Raw genomic sequence first — 17,111 nt, forward strand, 5'->3', positions numbered from 1 at the left:
GTTTTTTGTAACGATAAGCACATGGTATTTTAACACACTTCTGCATGTTTGCATTCCAAGTTGCAGACCACACTGATCATTTTTGGGAGATTTTATCACGAGTGCAGTGCACCTGTGAAAGGGGGCTTTAGAATCTTCCGCTACCATTTTTTAACAAATCGTCCTATCAACACCGTAGTGGTGGCGAGACTTGTATCTGAAGGACAGTAGCCGTCTTTGGCACTCAGAGCTCTTGAGGCCTTCAAAGAAAAAGGTTGAGTTAGCATGTTGACCCCGGGTTTTATAAAGCGGAGAGTTCATCCTTGTGGGGTCATGGACACAACTTTGGTTACATAAGATCTGAAGGGGCGGGACAACGGCTGTAATTCAATTTAGACCGAGGTGACAGATATCCTTCCATCCCACAGAAGCATAGCTACATTCCTAATCTTGATTATTTCTTGTGCTTACTTCAGGGTGCACAGTGGCATGTTGGGATGGGACCTCAGCTGGGTTGCAGCACAGACCTCTGTGTGGTTTTTTTTAATGTGTCCTTACAAAGTGTCTGTGTGTCTGATGCATGAAAGAGGTGAGGCAGGCAGAGGGACAATGAGCTGCCATGTGTTTGCATGTCACTTTGCAGCAAACAAGCGAGGAATCACTCAACATTATTCATTTAGATTCTCATAGACGAGCTCAGAGGTAGCATCTCCGTGCAGTGCAGCTAAGTGTTTTAGTGGCTTCCCCTGTCGCTGCCCGTATCACCGGACCGGAGGAGTAGTAATCTACTAAGGAGGTAATGAGTGATTGCCCACACGTAATCTGCCCTCGCCTGTGCCAAGACAATCTGACAACACTGTGTCTCACACGTGAAGAGAGTACGGCAAAAGGGACAAAAACACAAACATCCTGGCCGCAATCCTCCGTCTGGCATACTTGCAAGAAACGCCAGATATTTCCCTTACCCCCCCCTCCCCCTGATAACGTTTCAGAGAGACTTGTTGCTTTACAAAAACAGAGCTTAATTCCTACCCACTCTGTTGATAGTCTGCTGTTTTCTCTAGTGCCACAATGAAATTGACAATTATAGTTTGAGGTAAATTGTCCTGCAACTAATTTATGGACTTTCCTGATTCATGGTTTTATGATTTGTGATAATTTTTTCGATTAGACCCCCCCAGGTTAAGATCACAGAGGACTTAAATAGTTGTTTTCTCGTGAAAAAATCCTAGAGAACTTTAGGAGGACTGCTCCAGAATTCTTCCTACTGTGGTTGTCCACATATGCACCGCACAGCAGGAGACTATCCCTGTAGGACAGTAGGGGGACGAGGGGGGCTTTTAAGGCAAGGCAGGATGTTAAAAGAACGACGTGGAAGCAACTAAGTCCGCAATACGACCCGAGAATGCGAAGTGATGTGAAACATAAAGCCGATACTTAAGCGCAAAATCTTGCAGTTCATCGAGTGTCCACTAGAGGCTGGTTGCAGAAGTCTCTAGTCTGTCTACAAACCCCCCAATGATGAGAAAAGTCCATCCTCCGTCTTTAGCCTGCTCCACTTTTCAGAAACTGTGTGCTCAAATAGGCTGTTTGGAGTTTTTCTCTTCATGACATCACAAAGGGCAGTAACTCCTCCCCCAGGTGGGTGACACTCCCACAGCTAGGTGTTTGTTCTGCCCTCTGAGTCTGCCTTCTCACCGTAAACAATAGGACATGGAGCGAGAAAGCACCGAGTACACCCGAGCCCTTCCAGAGAGGGGGCGTGGTCAGACACAGCTCATTTACATTTAAAGGTACAGACACACAAACAGCCTGTTCTGATCAGGGCTGAAATAGATGGGTTTATAGACATGATCAAATACAGGATCAGAGTGGATTAAGAACAAGAAACTTCACACACATGTTTTGAGGAGCTCTGAGACTTATTTAGACTGGTTGAAGAGGAGGAGGATATGTGACCTTTAAAGACATCACCTCACCATCCAGTGTGTTTGGCTCTTAATTCCTCTAAGTAGAAAAGTAATGAACGAGGTTCCTCTGGGACAAACAGGGGCTTTATGAGTCTGCGGTCTGGTTAATTCATCAGCCATGAAAACGTTGATAAGCTGCTCCAATGGGAGGTGGTCCAGGGCTCACTCCACTCTCCATCTTGTGATGGGGAGGGAGATCAACTGATTCAGCCGGCTACATGGGTGGGGGGGCTTCTGTGGACCCGGAAGGTAAAAGATTACATTTTCGCACTGATTAACGGATAAGAAGCTTTGGCCTATAGCTGCAGCCACCATGGGACAGAGATATAGTGTGTGTGCGTGCATGTCCTTGTGCACACTAGCAGGAGACTGAAGGCAATTATGGTTTTAAGCCAAAGGATTGGAATCAATTATCACATGCCAACTTCCTCAAGTCCATCTGACAGTTTTCAACCTGAGGCACCACTATCCCACTTACTCTTTATAATTTAACTTAAATTAAGCAGGGCTGTCAAACAATTAAATTCTTTTACTCAAATTATTTGCATAATTTCAATAATCGCATGTATGAAAATCCATTATTTAACATTTCAATTGTCTAGCTTTTTGTTTTGAATATTTGTAAAGTCATAGGGTAAGAACATGCAGCATTTCACACATGAATTAAAACTGCAATCTAGGTTGAAGGGCCGATCCCTGTGCATGTCGGGGTGTGTCGCAAGCCATCTCATTGCACTCCAATTTTTAAAATACGTTTTTAAAGGACCATACTGTAAATGGACTTGAGCTTGTTTGGTTCTTTTCTCATCTTCTGACAACTCAAAGCACTTTCACACCGCAGGTCACACCTACACATTCACACACTGATGTCAGAGGTTGGTAAGTAACCATTCATATGCAGTCACACAAATTAACCATTTGTTACACCCTTACATCTATCATGTTTATCTCTTTATTTTTGCACTCCTCACCATCGTCTCTTAAGCCTCAAACATTTCAGACTTTGCATCGAGATCCTCGTGTGTAAAACATACCTGGCCAATAAATCTGATTTGATAATTTGACGCAATTCCAAAAAATGTAGGTATTTATTTCAAGGTTTACATGTTTGAATTAAAGGAAGCCGAAGGAACAGCTGATGTAAACGTGACCTTCCCATACCATGCAGTAGATCGTCCCGCTTCTTGTTTCTACCCGCATCATTAACTAAGCTGAATAAAAAGCGCTAAATATGATCAAACATGAACGACCAGTGATGGAATTACAAATATTTATTCATCAGTTGATGTTTGTTTTTGTCTGAAAGAGTTATTAACTTGTATGTACACAGTTCCATTATGTCGGGTCGTGGCTTTAAATTCTGTCCAGTCTCGTGTGTCCAGCTGCGGCGGTCGGCTCTATGTGATCTCTCTAAAAGCCCTCTTCTCCTGATACTTGACCTTGAGTCTCCTCTTGAACCTAAGACACAGGGAGGGGAGAGGAGGAGGGTAAACAGAGAGGCAGAGCAGCACATTTTAAAATCAAAAGACACCTTCTTGTGCGTGCGTGCGTGCGTGCGTGCGTGCGTGCGTGCGTGCGTGCGTGCGTGCGTGCGTGCGTGCGTGTCCTTTTGTGTCTGTGATGAGGTGTTATGTAAGAGGATCAGGTCCTTACTTGGCTCTTTCTCTCGGCTCGATCAGGTTCCTCTTCTGCAGACTCTTGAAGCGGTCCTTGAGGACGCTGCCCTCTGGCTGCAGAGTCACAAAAGTACAAGCGATACATCCGCGTGTGAGAAATGTTCTTTGAATCAATTCCTGCTCAAATCAGATAATTCAGCCTGGTTTAAGCTTCATTCAGAGATGTCATGGTGAGAGATGAGAGCAGTGCAGATAGTTTAAATTAAAGTGGAACGGTCCCCGCGAGGGGAAGGGGGGGTGAGGACTGTCGCAGCATTAAATAAAAGGATGAAGCTCAGAATAAGACAATACAGAGTGCGGAAGATAAGCGACTAACTTAATGAACCAGAACTCATTACAGATAAAGACTGCGTGTGCGCCCTTTAAAGGGTCAAAGAGGATCAACAAGTTCAGCGATTACAACAGCGTGTGAAGTACCTTGAGTTGTCGCAGGGAGCCAGCCAGCTCGTCACTCAGCTTGACCTCCAGGTCCTGAGCCTGAAACCTGAAAATAAGCAGCAGCATGTTATTAGCATCAATTTACTTTCAAACCAGATGTATGATAAGACAATATAACCATATCCATATATGTAGACCCGTTTCTCCTCCCCCTCTCCGTGTGAAACTAAAAAAGCAGCAGCATCACAAAACACACAGCTTTGTTTATTTTTTCTTGCTGGAAAGGAACATTTGTATGCAATACAACTATTTTCTATTTCACAAGCGGGAAGTTTATTTTTGTCATTTTTCATGCACCGTATTTTCCAGGGGTCTCCCAAAGAGACAAGTTCAAACTGTCATCCTGCGTATGAATATTTCACATGGTCATTTAAGCATTTCAAGGGCTTTTTACGTCTATTTTAGAGATAGGACGGTGTATAAAGGCAGGAGACAGGGAGCGGGAGAGAGAAAGCATGACATGCAGGAAAGGAGCCAGAGGCCGGATTTGAATCCCATGACGCACCGCCTCCATACATGGGGGGCAAACACTAACCAATAGGTCAGCCCAGTTAAAAGAAACAATCAGTTTTATCGCTGTAGATCAACACTCAAGATAATCAAAGTTATTTTTCTCCCATGCTTGGACTCGTTTATAATCTCTGATCGTTTTAAAGGAGCCATATTACTGCAATGCACTCTGGGAGTGACGTCCAATGGTTGCTTTGTTTTTTCTTCCCAGACTGTTGTCCCTTAACGGTTGTCATCCCTGAGGCCTTTTTATTTCTACCCGAGCACAGTGTTAGTTAAGAGGGGGGTTCCTTTAAGCCCCCTCAGAGCCAACAACTAAATGCTGTTCCAAGTTCCACCTACTTTGCATTTCTTGGACAGTGTCAATGTTGAAATAAAGAAATGTCATACATGTGTGACTATATTATTGAGGTGAAATCCGTTTGGACTGGCTAACAGCTACAACACAATATTGAGATTAGAGTTCTGCACACTCTCCTCACTTAAACCACATCTGCAGAAAGTCGAGGTCAACTGAGGATACAGTGACCTCTAGTGGTTGTTACAGGACTTTGCAGCAAAACAGCTTCATGAGACATGGTTAACTTTGTCCTAGACATAAAGGGCGTTCACACATGCACAAAACTCCTGAAAATTCCAGATGGAGGAGCTGCATGTGTGATTGCAAAGAGCCACATCTTTCCCCTCTGACTTCACCCGGAGTTCATCCTCCAGACCCCCTAGTTACTGATTATGTTTAGAGGACACAAGAGGCTTGAGATATAAATATTAGATACAGCAACACGATCTATGCTACGGTGTGAGCAGCACATCCTCAGATCCCAGGACACCATTCACTCAACGGTCTCCTGAGCTCCTGTGTGTCTTCTTCACATTCCCATGAAGGAAATACTGGGAGCGCAAGGATGAGATCATCACGGGACAAACACACACTCCTCAACAGACATATCCACATTAAGATATTGTTTAATTCACCTCGAGCCAATAGGAGGGGGGAGTGACAGCATAAAACCTTAAACGGACAAATCAGTTCTGTTTCCCTCACAGTGCAGAGTAGAAACATTTAAAGGGATGTTACATCATCTCAAAATCAAGTAGATTTCAGTCAAAGGATGAGCGTTGAGCTTTCGGTTCAGGTACAGTTTTTGTATTTTTACAGCTCTGCTTGTTGATTTCTGAAGCATCAACAAAAGGCATCGAGGTTGGGTAGGGTTAGGGGTCAAAAGTTAGGTCTCAAGTTTTGACTTTGAATGTTTAATGGAAAGGCAGTGTTAATAAATGAAGTGATGTTTTTGAGAGGATCTGAACAAAACCTGCGACAGATTCATTACAGGAAAACTGAGATCCAGTGTTTTGGTTTTTGTTTTTTTTTATCTAGAAAGTTGTCTGCTTCCTAAATACCAGTGTGATCAGTATACCAGTGTAAAATACTGATGCATGTTTGAACCAGACTGCATCTTAATTACCAGTGGGAGTCATATCACAGATTTAATGGTAATCCTCAAATCAGTGAAGTAGCCTTTAGCGTGCTGCAGCAGGTGCGTTATGAGTGTGTCGGGGGTGCGTACTTGAGTTTGCCGAGGCGCCTGGGCTGAGCTTTCTGGGCCTCCTGGTTAGCCTTGCGTTGTTTCCGCTTGATCTTGGTTATCTGGTCCTGCTGCTTGATGGACGCCTTTATGGAGCGAAGCTGGAAGAGCTGCTGCCGCTGGTCGATGTGCCGTCTGCCGGCCAGCCGCCGCTGCGCCTGGGAAACGAAGAGGAAGAGGAGCAGTGAGAGCAGTGGAGTCCTGGATTATGAGCTACAACCAGACTATGGTAGCTTGAAAGCAGTTATTAACACTCTTAACAATGCTTGATTTTTAACTGTTTACTCTTCTGGGTCTGCTCCCTCGATTTACAACAATTCAAACATCATCATGTCGAACAGCCCACACCTCCCCTCTGAGCGTCTTCTATATTCCTAAAATGAGTCGGGTCTTAAAAGTAAAAGGTACCTACCTTGACTTTTTCAGCCCTCTCTTTCCTCCTCTGTCTCTCCGTCTTTCTGTCCGACCGTGTGATTCCTCCCACCGTCACACCCTCCTCCTCCTCGTTAGGGGCCGCTGCCTCTTCGTTCTCTTCTTCTACCAAACCTTCCACCTGCTCTCTTAAAATCGTTTCCTTCAGAACAGAAAAAAAACCCACATAGGATCAAACTTTCAAAGCATTAAGACTCAACCAAAGTTGATGTTCGAGCTGGTATAATCGTTTGTACCTCTGTTGCTGTGTCTTCTCTGTTGACAGCCAGCTGTCGCTGTATTTTGTCTTCCTCCTTTTTCTTCTTGACCTCCACCTCGTGGGCCTCCTGGAGCAGGGACTGGGTTCACAGATTGAGGGAGAGATATTATAGTGCAGGGTCATTACAAAAAGACTAGACAATAAATCCCAGAACTTCCATCAGATACATGCACGCTGTGTGCCAGCTCAGCTACAGCTCTTTTCTCCCTCGTCCGTCAACACCCACAGGCCGCGTTCTCAGAGCGCAGCACAGAGCAGGCGGACAGCTGGAGCCGCAAATTTCTGGGCAATTACAGATTCAAACTAGGTAAGACGATGTTTGTGGTTTAAAACCCTCAAACACAAATAAGGTCATTGTCGAGCGTTTTATTCTTAAATTAAGGCGGATATTTTAATGATGTTACTGTGTCTGACATCTTGTCCCGCTCAATCTGCTCTGTGGTAAAGCTTAGACAGAGCTGAGATGCAGCGCAGCCAGCGGAAGCACACACATTGAATAAAGTAAAAACCCATCAGCCAATCAGCTTCTATACCGCAACAGAGCGGAGAGCGGAGACGCATCTGGTGGAATTTAGCAGACATCTTGACATCACGACAGCATGTGTTGATCAGAAATGTATCTTTCCCGAATCGGGTCCTCACAGCACGGTTTGACAACCTGTTGATGCAGTAACAGACGGACTGATCCGACTGATTCAGAGGGAAACATCCCAAATCTCTGCAGGCTGTTTCTGAACATGCTACTCTAAGACGAGCCAATAAGATTGTCAGTAATCCGTCCCATGATCTCCGTACAGAGCGGCTGCCCTCTGACATCACAGAGGAGATGAATGAGCTCTAACTTCACATGTTTAATGGACATCAGTCCTTTATTTAATAACCATCCTCATTAAAAATGCTGATTCTTTTTTTTCACAGCGTTGTAAAGCGCGTCAAGCTGCGGCTTACCTGATGGGAGATGAAGTCTGGGTTGTACGATCCTCCGGGAGCAATCACCTCCACGGCAGGAAGCACCGACGGCTTCTGGTTCAACTTCTCCGGGCGCTGACAAAACAGTGATGAGGACACATTAGACAAAAAAAACAACCACGGCGTGCATTATTACGTTTCCTACATGCAGCGTCTTTGGAGACACAGTGGAGTGTGAGGAGGGAACTGCTGATATTGTGGGTAGAACAGTAAACTCTGCCATGTTACGGTTTATCATTCTCCTGGATTTCACTTTGGTCAGAGGAAATAAAGTCGCACACAGAAGCCTAAAAACACGACGAGTCCGGACGTGGCGGGCAGTGCACGTGGATGTTCGCTATCACAATAAAAGCCTGTGATACATAGAGAGTGGAGAATCATGTAACAGACAAAATAAGAGTGACATGTATGTAAGATGACTGTACATTTAAATACCACATGAACACAAAACTACCCTAAGGCCACGTGTCTTTTTTTCCCCAGTCATTTTCAACGAGTACACAGCGTTCACAGCAGAAAGCGGCTGTCTGGAGAAAAAGCGGAGCGGCCAGCGTCTTTTTTATAAGCGCTCTGCCGATTTTGTGCAGCCGTTCTGAGCTCAACTTGAAAATCTTTCAACTATTCAGAAAGGCGCTGCTGACATCACGGGCGCTCTTTTTAAATATGTTTGATATTCCCCGTTGTTTTTCCGGCTACAGATCATGTCTTGTACCCACATCCTCCTCGCTCCGTGTCTGATCGGGTTAAAAAAAACGATCTAAAATATAAAACATGCAGTAAAAAGTAACAGCTGTGTCGGTCATACAGCGGCCGTTGTTAACAGAATGTAAACACTCCTGAGCTTACAGCCAGCGCTTTTCTGCCTGGAAATAACGCCATGTGGACACGGGGGCTAATGATACAGGACAGTTCGTACGTGGTATTACCGTCAAGTCACCAACACATTCTCCTCGACTTTTGTCTGATTCACACTGACTAAACAGCATCACAAATGTGAAATTGATGGAAATCCGTTGTAGCGATGCAGAACTTTAAACACCATTTGTGAGATATATAGCGTTAAGGTGTAAGGCAGTGGTGGGCAGGACCCAGAGGTGGGTCGTGGAGCTATTTTCAGTAGGTCACAAATGTGTGCCTGGAAAAAAACTTGTAGAAAAGCCTGTGAAGCGCTGTTTAATCATGTTTGTTTTGTTCAGTTTCTTGCTTCTGTCACATGTTTTGTACACACTGAAGTCCAAACTGCAAAAGGAGTTGGTGGTGGGTCCTGAGGCAAGTTGGCAACCACTGGTGTAAAGGGAGTCATTTAATCGGACCTCTCTATAGGATCAATCAAACACGTTTTTGGACTTTCTCACTAAAAGACGTCGACTCTTACCTTCACTCGCGACTTGCCCGTCTGTTGAAGGTACCAGGGGTCGGCTGGGTTTGGAGCTACATTGAGAAGAAAGACATAAGCATCCATGTTTACACATTTTTTAAATAAATTAAAGATTCCTGCTCATGTCTTTCACAATGTTTGATCTATAGGCGTATCCTCAGATCCCAGACGACTGTTCACACAACAGTCGTCTGAGCTCCAGGTTGATCTTCACATTCCCCGTGAAGGAAATACTTGGAGCGCAAGGATGGGATCATCATGGGACGGACACACACAAGAGACGTAAAAACACTCACCCTCTTGTCCCCACATGTCGTAATAGTCTCTGTTTGGGTTGTTGTTGGCTTCTGTCACTGCCCTCTTGGCCGTCCTTTCCACCGACCTTCTGTTCAGCAGCTGTTTCTGCCTCCGCGGCACCACGCCTTTGGCTGCCAGCTGCTCGGCCTTCTGGGCAATACGGCGGAGCTTCTTGGCATTCGGTTGTTGGAAGGCCAGCACACTGGGTAGGGGGGGGGGGAGGTTAACCGATTATGTTAGAGTGGGGTTGTTAGAGGACACAAGAGGCTTGAGATATAAATACTAGATACAGCAACACTATCTATGCTACAGCACATCCTCAGATCCCAGGACACCATTCACTCAACGGTCTCCTGAGCTCCTGTGTGTCTTCTTCACATTCCCATGAAGGAAATACTGGGAGCGCAAGGATGAGATCATCACGGGACAAACACACACTCCTCAACAAACATATCCACATTAAGATATTTTTTAAAATACATTAGGATAGAAAATACAATCCAACTCCACTATCCCAGTGACTAAACCTCTGTTCAGATTCAAGCCGCAATATTGACAACGCTGTGATGATTCGCGTTCATTCTGAGATGGGGGGGTAATGAGGGGACAATATGATCCCCCTTCTGTACTGTTATCTGAGGCCTTAAGGCAAGGTGAATTCACAGACTGGGACACCAGTATAACGCCGCATGAATCAATATGAATGTACCAAGATGTAAAAACCTGCCATGTGCCAGATAGCTCTCTATAATCTATCTGCATTTGGCACTTGGCAGGTGTTTATTTCACACCCTGTGGACGTCACTAAAACATTTCTACGACGGCAAAGAACTAGTGGTGACAAAGGCCGTCTGTGGAGTTGCCTCTTGTCTTGGCCAAAAAGTTGCACTAGAACACACCTCAAAGACTACAGCCGACGGCCAATCACCACGTACGTTCTGCACATGCCTGAGAGGAAATAACTGTCCATGCCAGCGGTGGGCGGTAGACTCTTGTTATGATACGAGAAAACCATTTTCACACCACTGTCGCTCACTACTCGTATTATAGGTAGTCTACTAATGGAGAATAATGTCTGATAAAAAGTTGAAAATGGTGCTGGCGTTGTCAGCCCTTGATCTTTTAGTGGAAAAAGAAAAGAAGAGGCGGAGGAGACAAATGAGGAGAAACCACACTAATAGGTGAAAGCATGGAGACTACAGCAACATGCTCAAGGGGCTTTTCTGAACCTGTGACGAGAGCTGGAGATAAATGAAACATCTGGACAGCCAATCAGAGAGATCCCTCTCACCGACCGCCTCAACATGTCGAATCGGATGCGATAAGGCGGGGGCCGGCAGGTAGCTCATGGACGTTCCAACTAGGACCGACGATCTCCTTGGTGTGTCAGGGCCTTTACACTTTACATTACCGGTCACTTCGTTAATGTATGTGACATTCACGTATACCGAACCTCTGTGCATGAACGTCTGAGAGGTGACACAGGCTTTGTTTTGCATGAGAGTATAAACACATTCAAAGAAGCACAAAAGTGATGCAACGTGTATACTGACTCTTTAGGTGGTGGAACCAGCGAGTCATGCTGCAGGATGAGGTCTATCCTCAGAGGACGTGAATCTCGCCCTTTCCTCCTCTTCCCCTCGAGAGGTGCAGCTGTAACCAAGACAACAAGAAAGATATTTTACATGAAGCATCAGACACACAGATTAACTTTACATCTTTAAACCATTATGAAGCATTTCTGTCTCCTGTATGATTTTATTTAAACTCATGCAACCCTAAGAATGCTGGACTATTTGTTTGTACTTAAACATCTTTCATCTGTACAAGAAAAGGATTACTTGCCCTTCTGTTCGGGTTTCTGCGGCGGTCCGACATCCAAAAAGAACAAACTGTCGTCTGGTTTCTCGCACAGCAGACCCCTAAAAACACACAAAAGATCATATGAGGTTTATTTAGAGTTCAAACAAACGTCATTCAACGACTCTAGGAGACTCAGGAGATGCCTGCATGTCGCTCATTCTGTTTGTGCCAATGGCCATGATCCATTAATGTTTGATTCACAAGGATGGGAAGAATGCTAATCTCCACAAAGAGAGCCGCTATAAGTCTCTGTATCAGGTCTGATATCGATGTAATTTATCGGACTGATAGCGCTGATAAGGAAAGGTCTTTGGGCCCTTCAAACATTCTCAGCTCGCTCAGTCTCACCTTGAAGACGTTCGGACCATGATGACGTTCAGACGAGACTGAACAGCTCCTTCCATCTGATCAAAAGTACAACTCCTACACTTCAGATTAAAACATTTAATTTGAAAAAACCATAGTCGTTGCTACTTCCTGTTTGTTTCTGCAGCCAGCACACTGTTCAAACAAAGACTGATGTTTTTTTTTTTTGTGACTGGGACTTGTAGTTTGGTGACTACTGAATAGAGACCAGCTGGAGCTACTGATTACATGAGACCAGCTCCCTCAGCTGAACCTACAGCACAACTCAATTGTCTTATCTTACAAGTACTGCTGAACTAAATCCTGGGGAGCAGGGAAAAATTACATCAAAATGAACATTAGTATGGGATTTATTCTACGCTACGGTGTGAGCAGCACATCCTCAGATCCCAGGACACCATTCACTCAACGGTCTCCTGAGCTCCTGTATGTCTTCTTCACATTCCCATGAAGGAAATACTGGGAGCGCAAGGATGAGATCATCACGGGACAAACACACACTCCTCAACAGACATATCCACATTAAGATATTCTTTAAAATACATTAGGTTTCAAACCGCATATTACACCCTTGTTTTCTTATCTTACAAGTACTGATGAACAAAATCCTGGGGAGCAGGAAACATTAAATACAAATTTACTTATGTACAAAAAAAAAAACAATAAAATTTAATCAGCCGATACTTCCATATCCAGTGACTATCTTTTCCACAAGTGTTTGATAACTGCATCTGAGGTATCAACTCAATAAATGTGTATCAGTATCTCTCTACAGATCCATGATAGATTTTAAGAAAGATATCGGCCTCTGAGTTCTTATTTCCCTGTATCGTTATCGGTTTCAGACCCAACACATGTTATCGGTCGGGCCTGATCCAAAATAAACACAGCGTGCAAGCCCACAAAAAAACAACATTTGTAACTAAACATGAACATTTATAAAAATGTGTTAGAAAGAGGGAGGTGTTGGGGGGATATTAATAATAATAATTTGCTCTGACTCGACTCATTAAACATGTTGGACGACTTTATTTATTCTACACGGAGTCGACGGTAACAACGGGACATAAACCGTAAAAATCCACCGGAAGTCCTGAATCAGAGACATTGTCAGGTGTTAAATATTTTGTAATGAAGTTAAACATGAACCACGTGAAGTATGACAGTGTTTCTCCTCCGCATTAAAGAAAAATAAACCCACCCCGTGGTCCTCTCCTGGTGTCTGACGTCCTGTAAAAACTCGTCTATGTCTTGAACGTCGCTGTGTTTGTTCCAGTTCTTCTTCTTATTCTTGTTCACACGTTTTCTCCGACCGCTGATCGAGTCCCCGTCGTCTGAAGTGGACTTTAACTTCATGAAACCTGGCTGCGAGGCCACCACGCGTTTCAGCCTCCTGGCCGCCATGTTGGGAAAATGAGCGAAGGAAGGGAAACACGTTTCTTCTTCTTTGGTGCTGCAGTGACGGCGACGGCGCCACCTGCAGGAAGGACAGGACTGCACATGCTGCCTAATTATACATACATCAGTTTATCACATATAATCCACCTAAAAGAAACATGTTCTTATCTTTAACAAAGTGAGTGTAGTTAACATTTAAAAAAAAAAAAATAGGGGCAAAGAATTAAAAGTAGAAGCAGCGATTTTCTCACTTGAAAATGTATAATGCTTTATAAAAAACTAACTGTAAATCACATTATCTCATGTACACACACATACACACATCACCCTTACTTCTTATTGTGCAATAATCAACTTGGTAAAATTCCCCTTTAATAAATCAGACTTCTTTCCTGCAGAAAACACATTTCTTACCTAAGTTGCAATATTTACATTTCTGGCTGTGCAATATATAAGCTATTTATAATTATTTACTTGTCCCTTCAAGCTCCTTTTTCTTACCGTGTAGTAAACATCACCTGCTGTAAATATATTATAAATACAAACTGTCCATCTTCTTATTGCTCTTATGGCTGCCTGCACTTAAGGTGAAGCATTTCTAATCACGTAGTAAAATGACAATAAAGGTTTTCTATTCTGTTCTGTAAATAAACAAACGTTTAAGTGTTTCCAACATGTATAAATAATATATTTTTAAAAAAAAGGCTTGATGTGTTTATCACAGACGACGTGGGAAAAAAAATCATCCGTGTCTGAAGAGTAAAGAAGACAAAGGCAAAAAGATATGCAAGGCTCTCTGCTCCGGTACAGAAGTTAAAAAGTCTTTATTCATTCATGGCTACAGGGGAAGTGAAACATGTGAGGCACACTGATGTCATTTAAAAACGGAACTTTTATCATGTGTTATATAATGTTTACAAATGCGATCGATAAGCGATTAGTGAAGTCTTTGTAGAGATTTTAAACTGTTTTTCATTGTATTTAATTGAATGAGCGAACTCACACCAGGTGAATTCACTTACCTGTGAATTTAGATTTGTGTTGGTGACATTTGTCCATTTTATTAAAAATTAAAAATACACACAAGTGTCTTTCTGTGTTTTATCTCCCCAGAGATTAAACAATATATTCGTCCTAAATAAACCCAAAAGTATTTTTTGTATTTGTGTGTTTATCGTGCAGCATGCCTGTTACATGTTTGTCCAGATGCATCATGGGAAACGTGTCTCCTGTTGCTCTCATGTTTTTTTTCTTCATTTTTTTCCCTCCCTTCATTTTATTGCGAGAACAACGCTTTAGAGACTCAACAATAAAGTCCCATTTTCAAGCTCGGATCGTCCACTGAGTTATCAAAGGTGGGTATCAGTATTTTAATAAAGCTTCACTCTATCATTTGGTGTTAGGTTAGTTCCTGGATGGATGTTTTTTAAGCGTTTATTCGGTGAAAAAGAAAAACGCAGAGCAGTCGAGCTATTCTCTGCTCTCTCGGGGAGTCGGGGACCGAACAGGCGTTTTGGCGATCCAGTTGAATTTGACTCGGAAATGCGCCTAAAGTGAGGGGTCATCTGACAAAAAATTGTTCACCAATCGATCCCCTAACGTTTCTAGTTTCATCCTAAAAAAGTATTTTCACCTCTCACGCCGCGGTTTTTACACACTTTCGACGTTTTTTATCGTCACCTTCGTCGTTTTCTACAACGATTTTCCTTCCCGTTTACATTCTCTTAGCCAGCCGTTAGACTTGTTTTTAGACACCGGGCAGCAGGGGCGGGCGGTGTCGCTTGGTTTCAGCCGAAATAGCTCATTCTGAATAAAAAAACTAGGCTTGTTCGCAACCGGGGCGTACACTGTGAAGAAACGAACGAACCGTAGCTCAATGCGCAAGGGGCGGGGTTTGCCCGGTAGAAATCGTGCTGTGATTGGTCGAGAGGTTAATAATATCCCGCCTTAGACACTCATTTAGAGAGTGTGATTGGTTTACGTAGTAAAGAGCTCTGCTGTGATTCGCTGGCCTTGCCGTCTTCTTTGTTTTTACTCAGGTTGTTGCATAAGCTGCCTGGGACACATTCAGAAAATAAAAATAAAATCCGGCTTCTGATGTTAATTGTAAATGTAAATAACACATCCAGAGTTACCATGGTGATTCAACAAAATAGATTATATTTAAATCCATCTGTATATTTTTTTTAATCTATATTCTTCACCTTTGCATTCAGCAGATAAACTATTGCACACGTCTCTCAAATTGTTTCACTTGAGCAAACTTTGTCCTGTGTCCTCAGGTAATCTTTAGTAGCCATGGCTCGTACCAAGCAGACTGCCCGTAAGTCCACTGGAGGCAAAGCCCCACGTAAACAGCTGGCCACAAAGGCTGCTCGTAAGAGCGCCCCGTCCACTGGTGGAGTCAAGAAGCCTCATCGTTACAGGTGAGACAAGGGGAGAGCGCTCAGAGGACCTGTGGTGTGTGGGATTAAAAGTTCTGATAGATGAGAGGGGGCTAAACCATGAAAAAGAAGTGATAACATTTTAAAATGAATTCTAAAAATCCAATCTTTCATCCTTTTTATGCTCTTCCTCTCCAGGCCTGGTACCGTGGCTCTGCGTGAGATCCGTCGTTATCAGAAGTCCACTGAGCTGCTGATCCGCAAGCTGCCCTTCCAGCGCCTGGTGAGAGAAATCGCCCAGGACTTCAAGACGGATCTGCGTTTCCAGAGCGCAGCCATCGGAGCTCTGCAGGTCTGCAGCGCTCACTATTAAACATCTTTTATTTAATATCATATTTTATTATTCATACTAATAAGTCTTTTTGACTCTGCAGGAGGCCAGCGAGGCCTACCTGGTCGGCCTGTTTGAGGACACCAACCTGTGCGCCATCCACGCCAAGCGCGTCACCATCATGCCTAAAGACATCCAGCTGGCACGTCGTATCCGCGGGGAGCGTGCTTAAAACGTTTTTTAATTTGTTGTATGCTATTCTCTTGTCTGTCCAGCACTCTTTACTTCCTCTATACTTAGTTAGTAGTTTGGGTTGAGGTTCTATATCTATCATCTGATCGTGATAACCGTAAATTGTGTGATCATGTCCACTTTGGTGCTACTAGAAGCAAAGTTTCCTTAGAAATATCATATCACAGTCACACTCCTCACTCTCTAGCTCAGAGGGGACGCCTTCTCTTCACGAGGAGGTTGTCTGTGCAAGTTAAGCAAGATGGTGCGTGAGATGAATTTGACATAGGACACAGCCTTTAAGTTGAGACATTTCCACCTTCAGTCAGACATATACATCGATTAAACTGATCTGCAGTCTTGTTTTATTTTTTCAAATAGATATTTGTTGTAAAAGTAGTGGTTCTTTTTTTTTAATTATTATTACAATAATGGTGTATTTCTACTGTTACTGTTTAATGTGTCCAAAATCTAAAGTTTGATTCTGGTTGTCAGTAAGAAGAAACGTCATCGTGCTTTGATGACTCTGCAGTTTTTGTCTGACTTCACGCGGCGTATATGTAGCAGACCTATGTTGAACATATTTTGATTTCCAGCCACGTAACTTTGTCAAGGTCACGTTTGACTTTTCGTTCCTCTCTCAGGTTGATATGACCGCTTTTTTTTTCTACTGTGTTTTGGTTTTGTTTTCAGGCATTTTTTTAAAAAGCTAAATATTTGTACTCCTGAATTCACAAACAAAAATAATAAATGGATCCTTGTGGTTGAATAAAGCTGTACGAGTGGATTTCTGAATGGAAATAATAATTTATTATTTATCAGGGAAAATACATGTCGACTTAGACTTTCTTTATTGTCATTCAAACTTGTACTTTACAGTGCAGATAAGAACGAAATTTCGTTGCATTTGGCTCGTTGTAGTGTAGGATAAAAAACAGCAGCAAGTATTTACATCGAAAAATAAGGTGCAGATATAAATAGATATAAAAAGAAAAGCTATGAGTGTAGACATTATTACATGTGATTGAAGTGCCACTGATGCCA

At 43.2% G+C, this 17,111-nt stretch overlaps 2 protein-coding genes across 2 annotated transcripts; one reads left to right on the forward strand and one right to left on the reverse strand.

The window, feature by feature from the left end:
• Nucleotides 1-3,205: 3,205 nt before the first annotated feature.
• nop53 (NOP53 ribosome biogenesis factor) lies at nt 3,206-13,142 on the reverse strand. The gene is made up of 12 exons (XM_020644327.3): nt 12,925-13,142; nt 11,340-11,416; nt 11,048-11,147; nt 9,494-9,696; nt 9,195-9,250; nt 7,799-7,894; nt 6,828-6,929; nt 6,572-6,733; nt 6,142-6,317; nt 4,043-4,109; nt 3,603-3,679; nt 3,206-3,407 (listed from the first exon to the last, which is right to left on the reverse strand). The coding sequence occupies exons 1-12, from the start codon at nt 13,125-13,127 to the stop codon at nt 3,347-3,349; spliced, it is 1,380 nt and encodes a 459-aa protein (XP_020499983.1). The 5' UTR covers nt 13,128-13,142; the 3' UTR covers nt 3,206-3,346.
• Nucleotides 13,143-14,337: 1,195 nt separating this feature from the next.
• On the forward strand, nt 14,338-16,840 carry LOC109991922 (histone H3.3A). The gene is made up of 4 exons (XM_020644362.3): nt 14,338-14,476; nt 15,404-15,547; nt 15,704-15,857; nt 15,940-16,840. Exons 2-4 carry the CDS (start codon nt 15,420-15,422, stop codon nt 16,066-16,068), a joined length of 411 nt encoding a protein of 136 aa, XP_020500018.2. The 5' UTR covers nt 14,338-14,476; nt 15,404-15,419; the 3' UTR covers nt 16,069-16,840.
• Nucleotides 16,841-17,111: the final 271 nt, after the last annotated feature.

Source organism: Labrus bergylta, chromosome 11 (assembly GCF_963930695.1).
Source record: "Labrus bergylta chromosome 11, fLabBer1.1, whole genome shotgun sequence".
NCBI classification, from domain to species: Eukaryota; Metazoa; Chordata; class Actinopteri; order Labriformes; family Labridae; genus Labrus; species Labrus bergylta.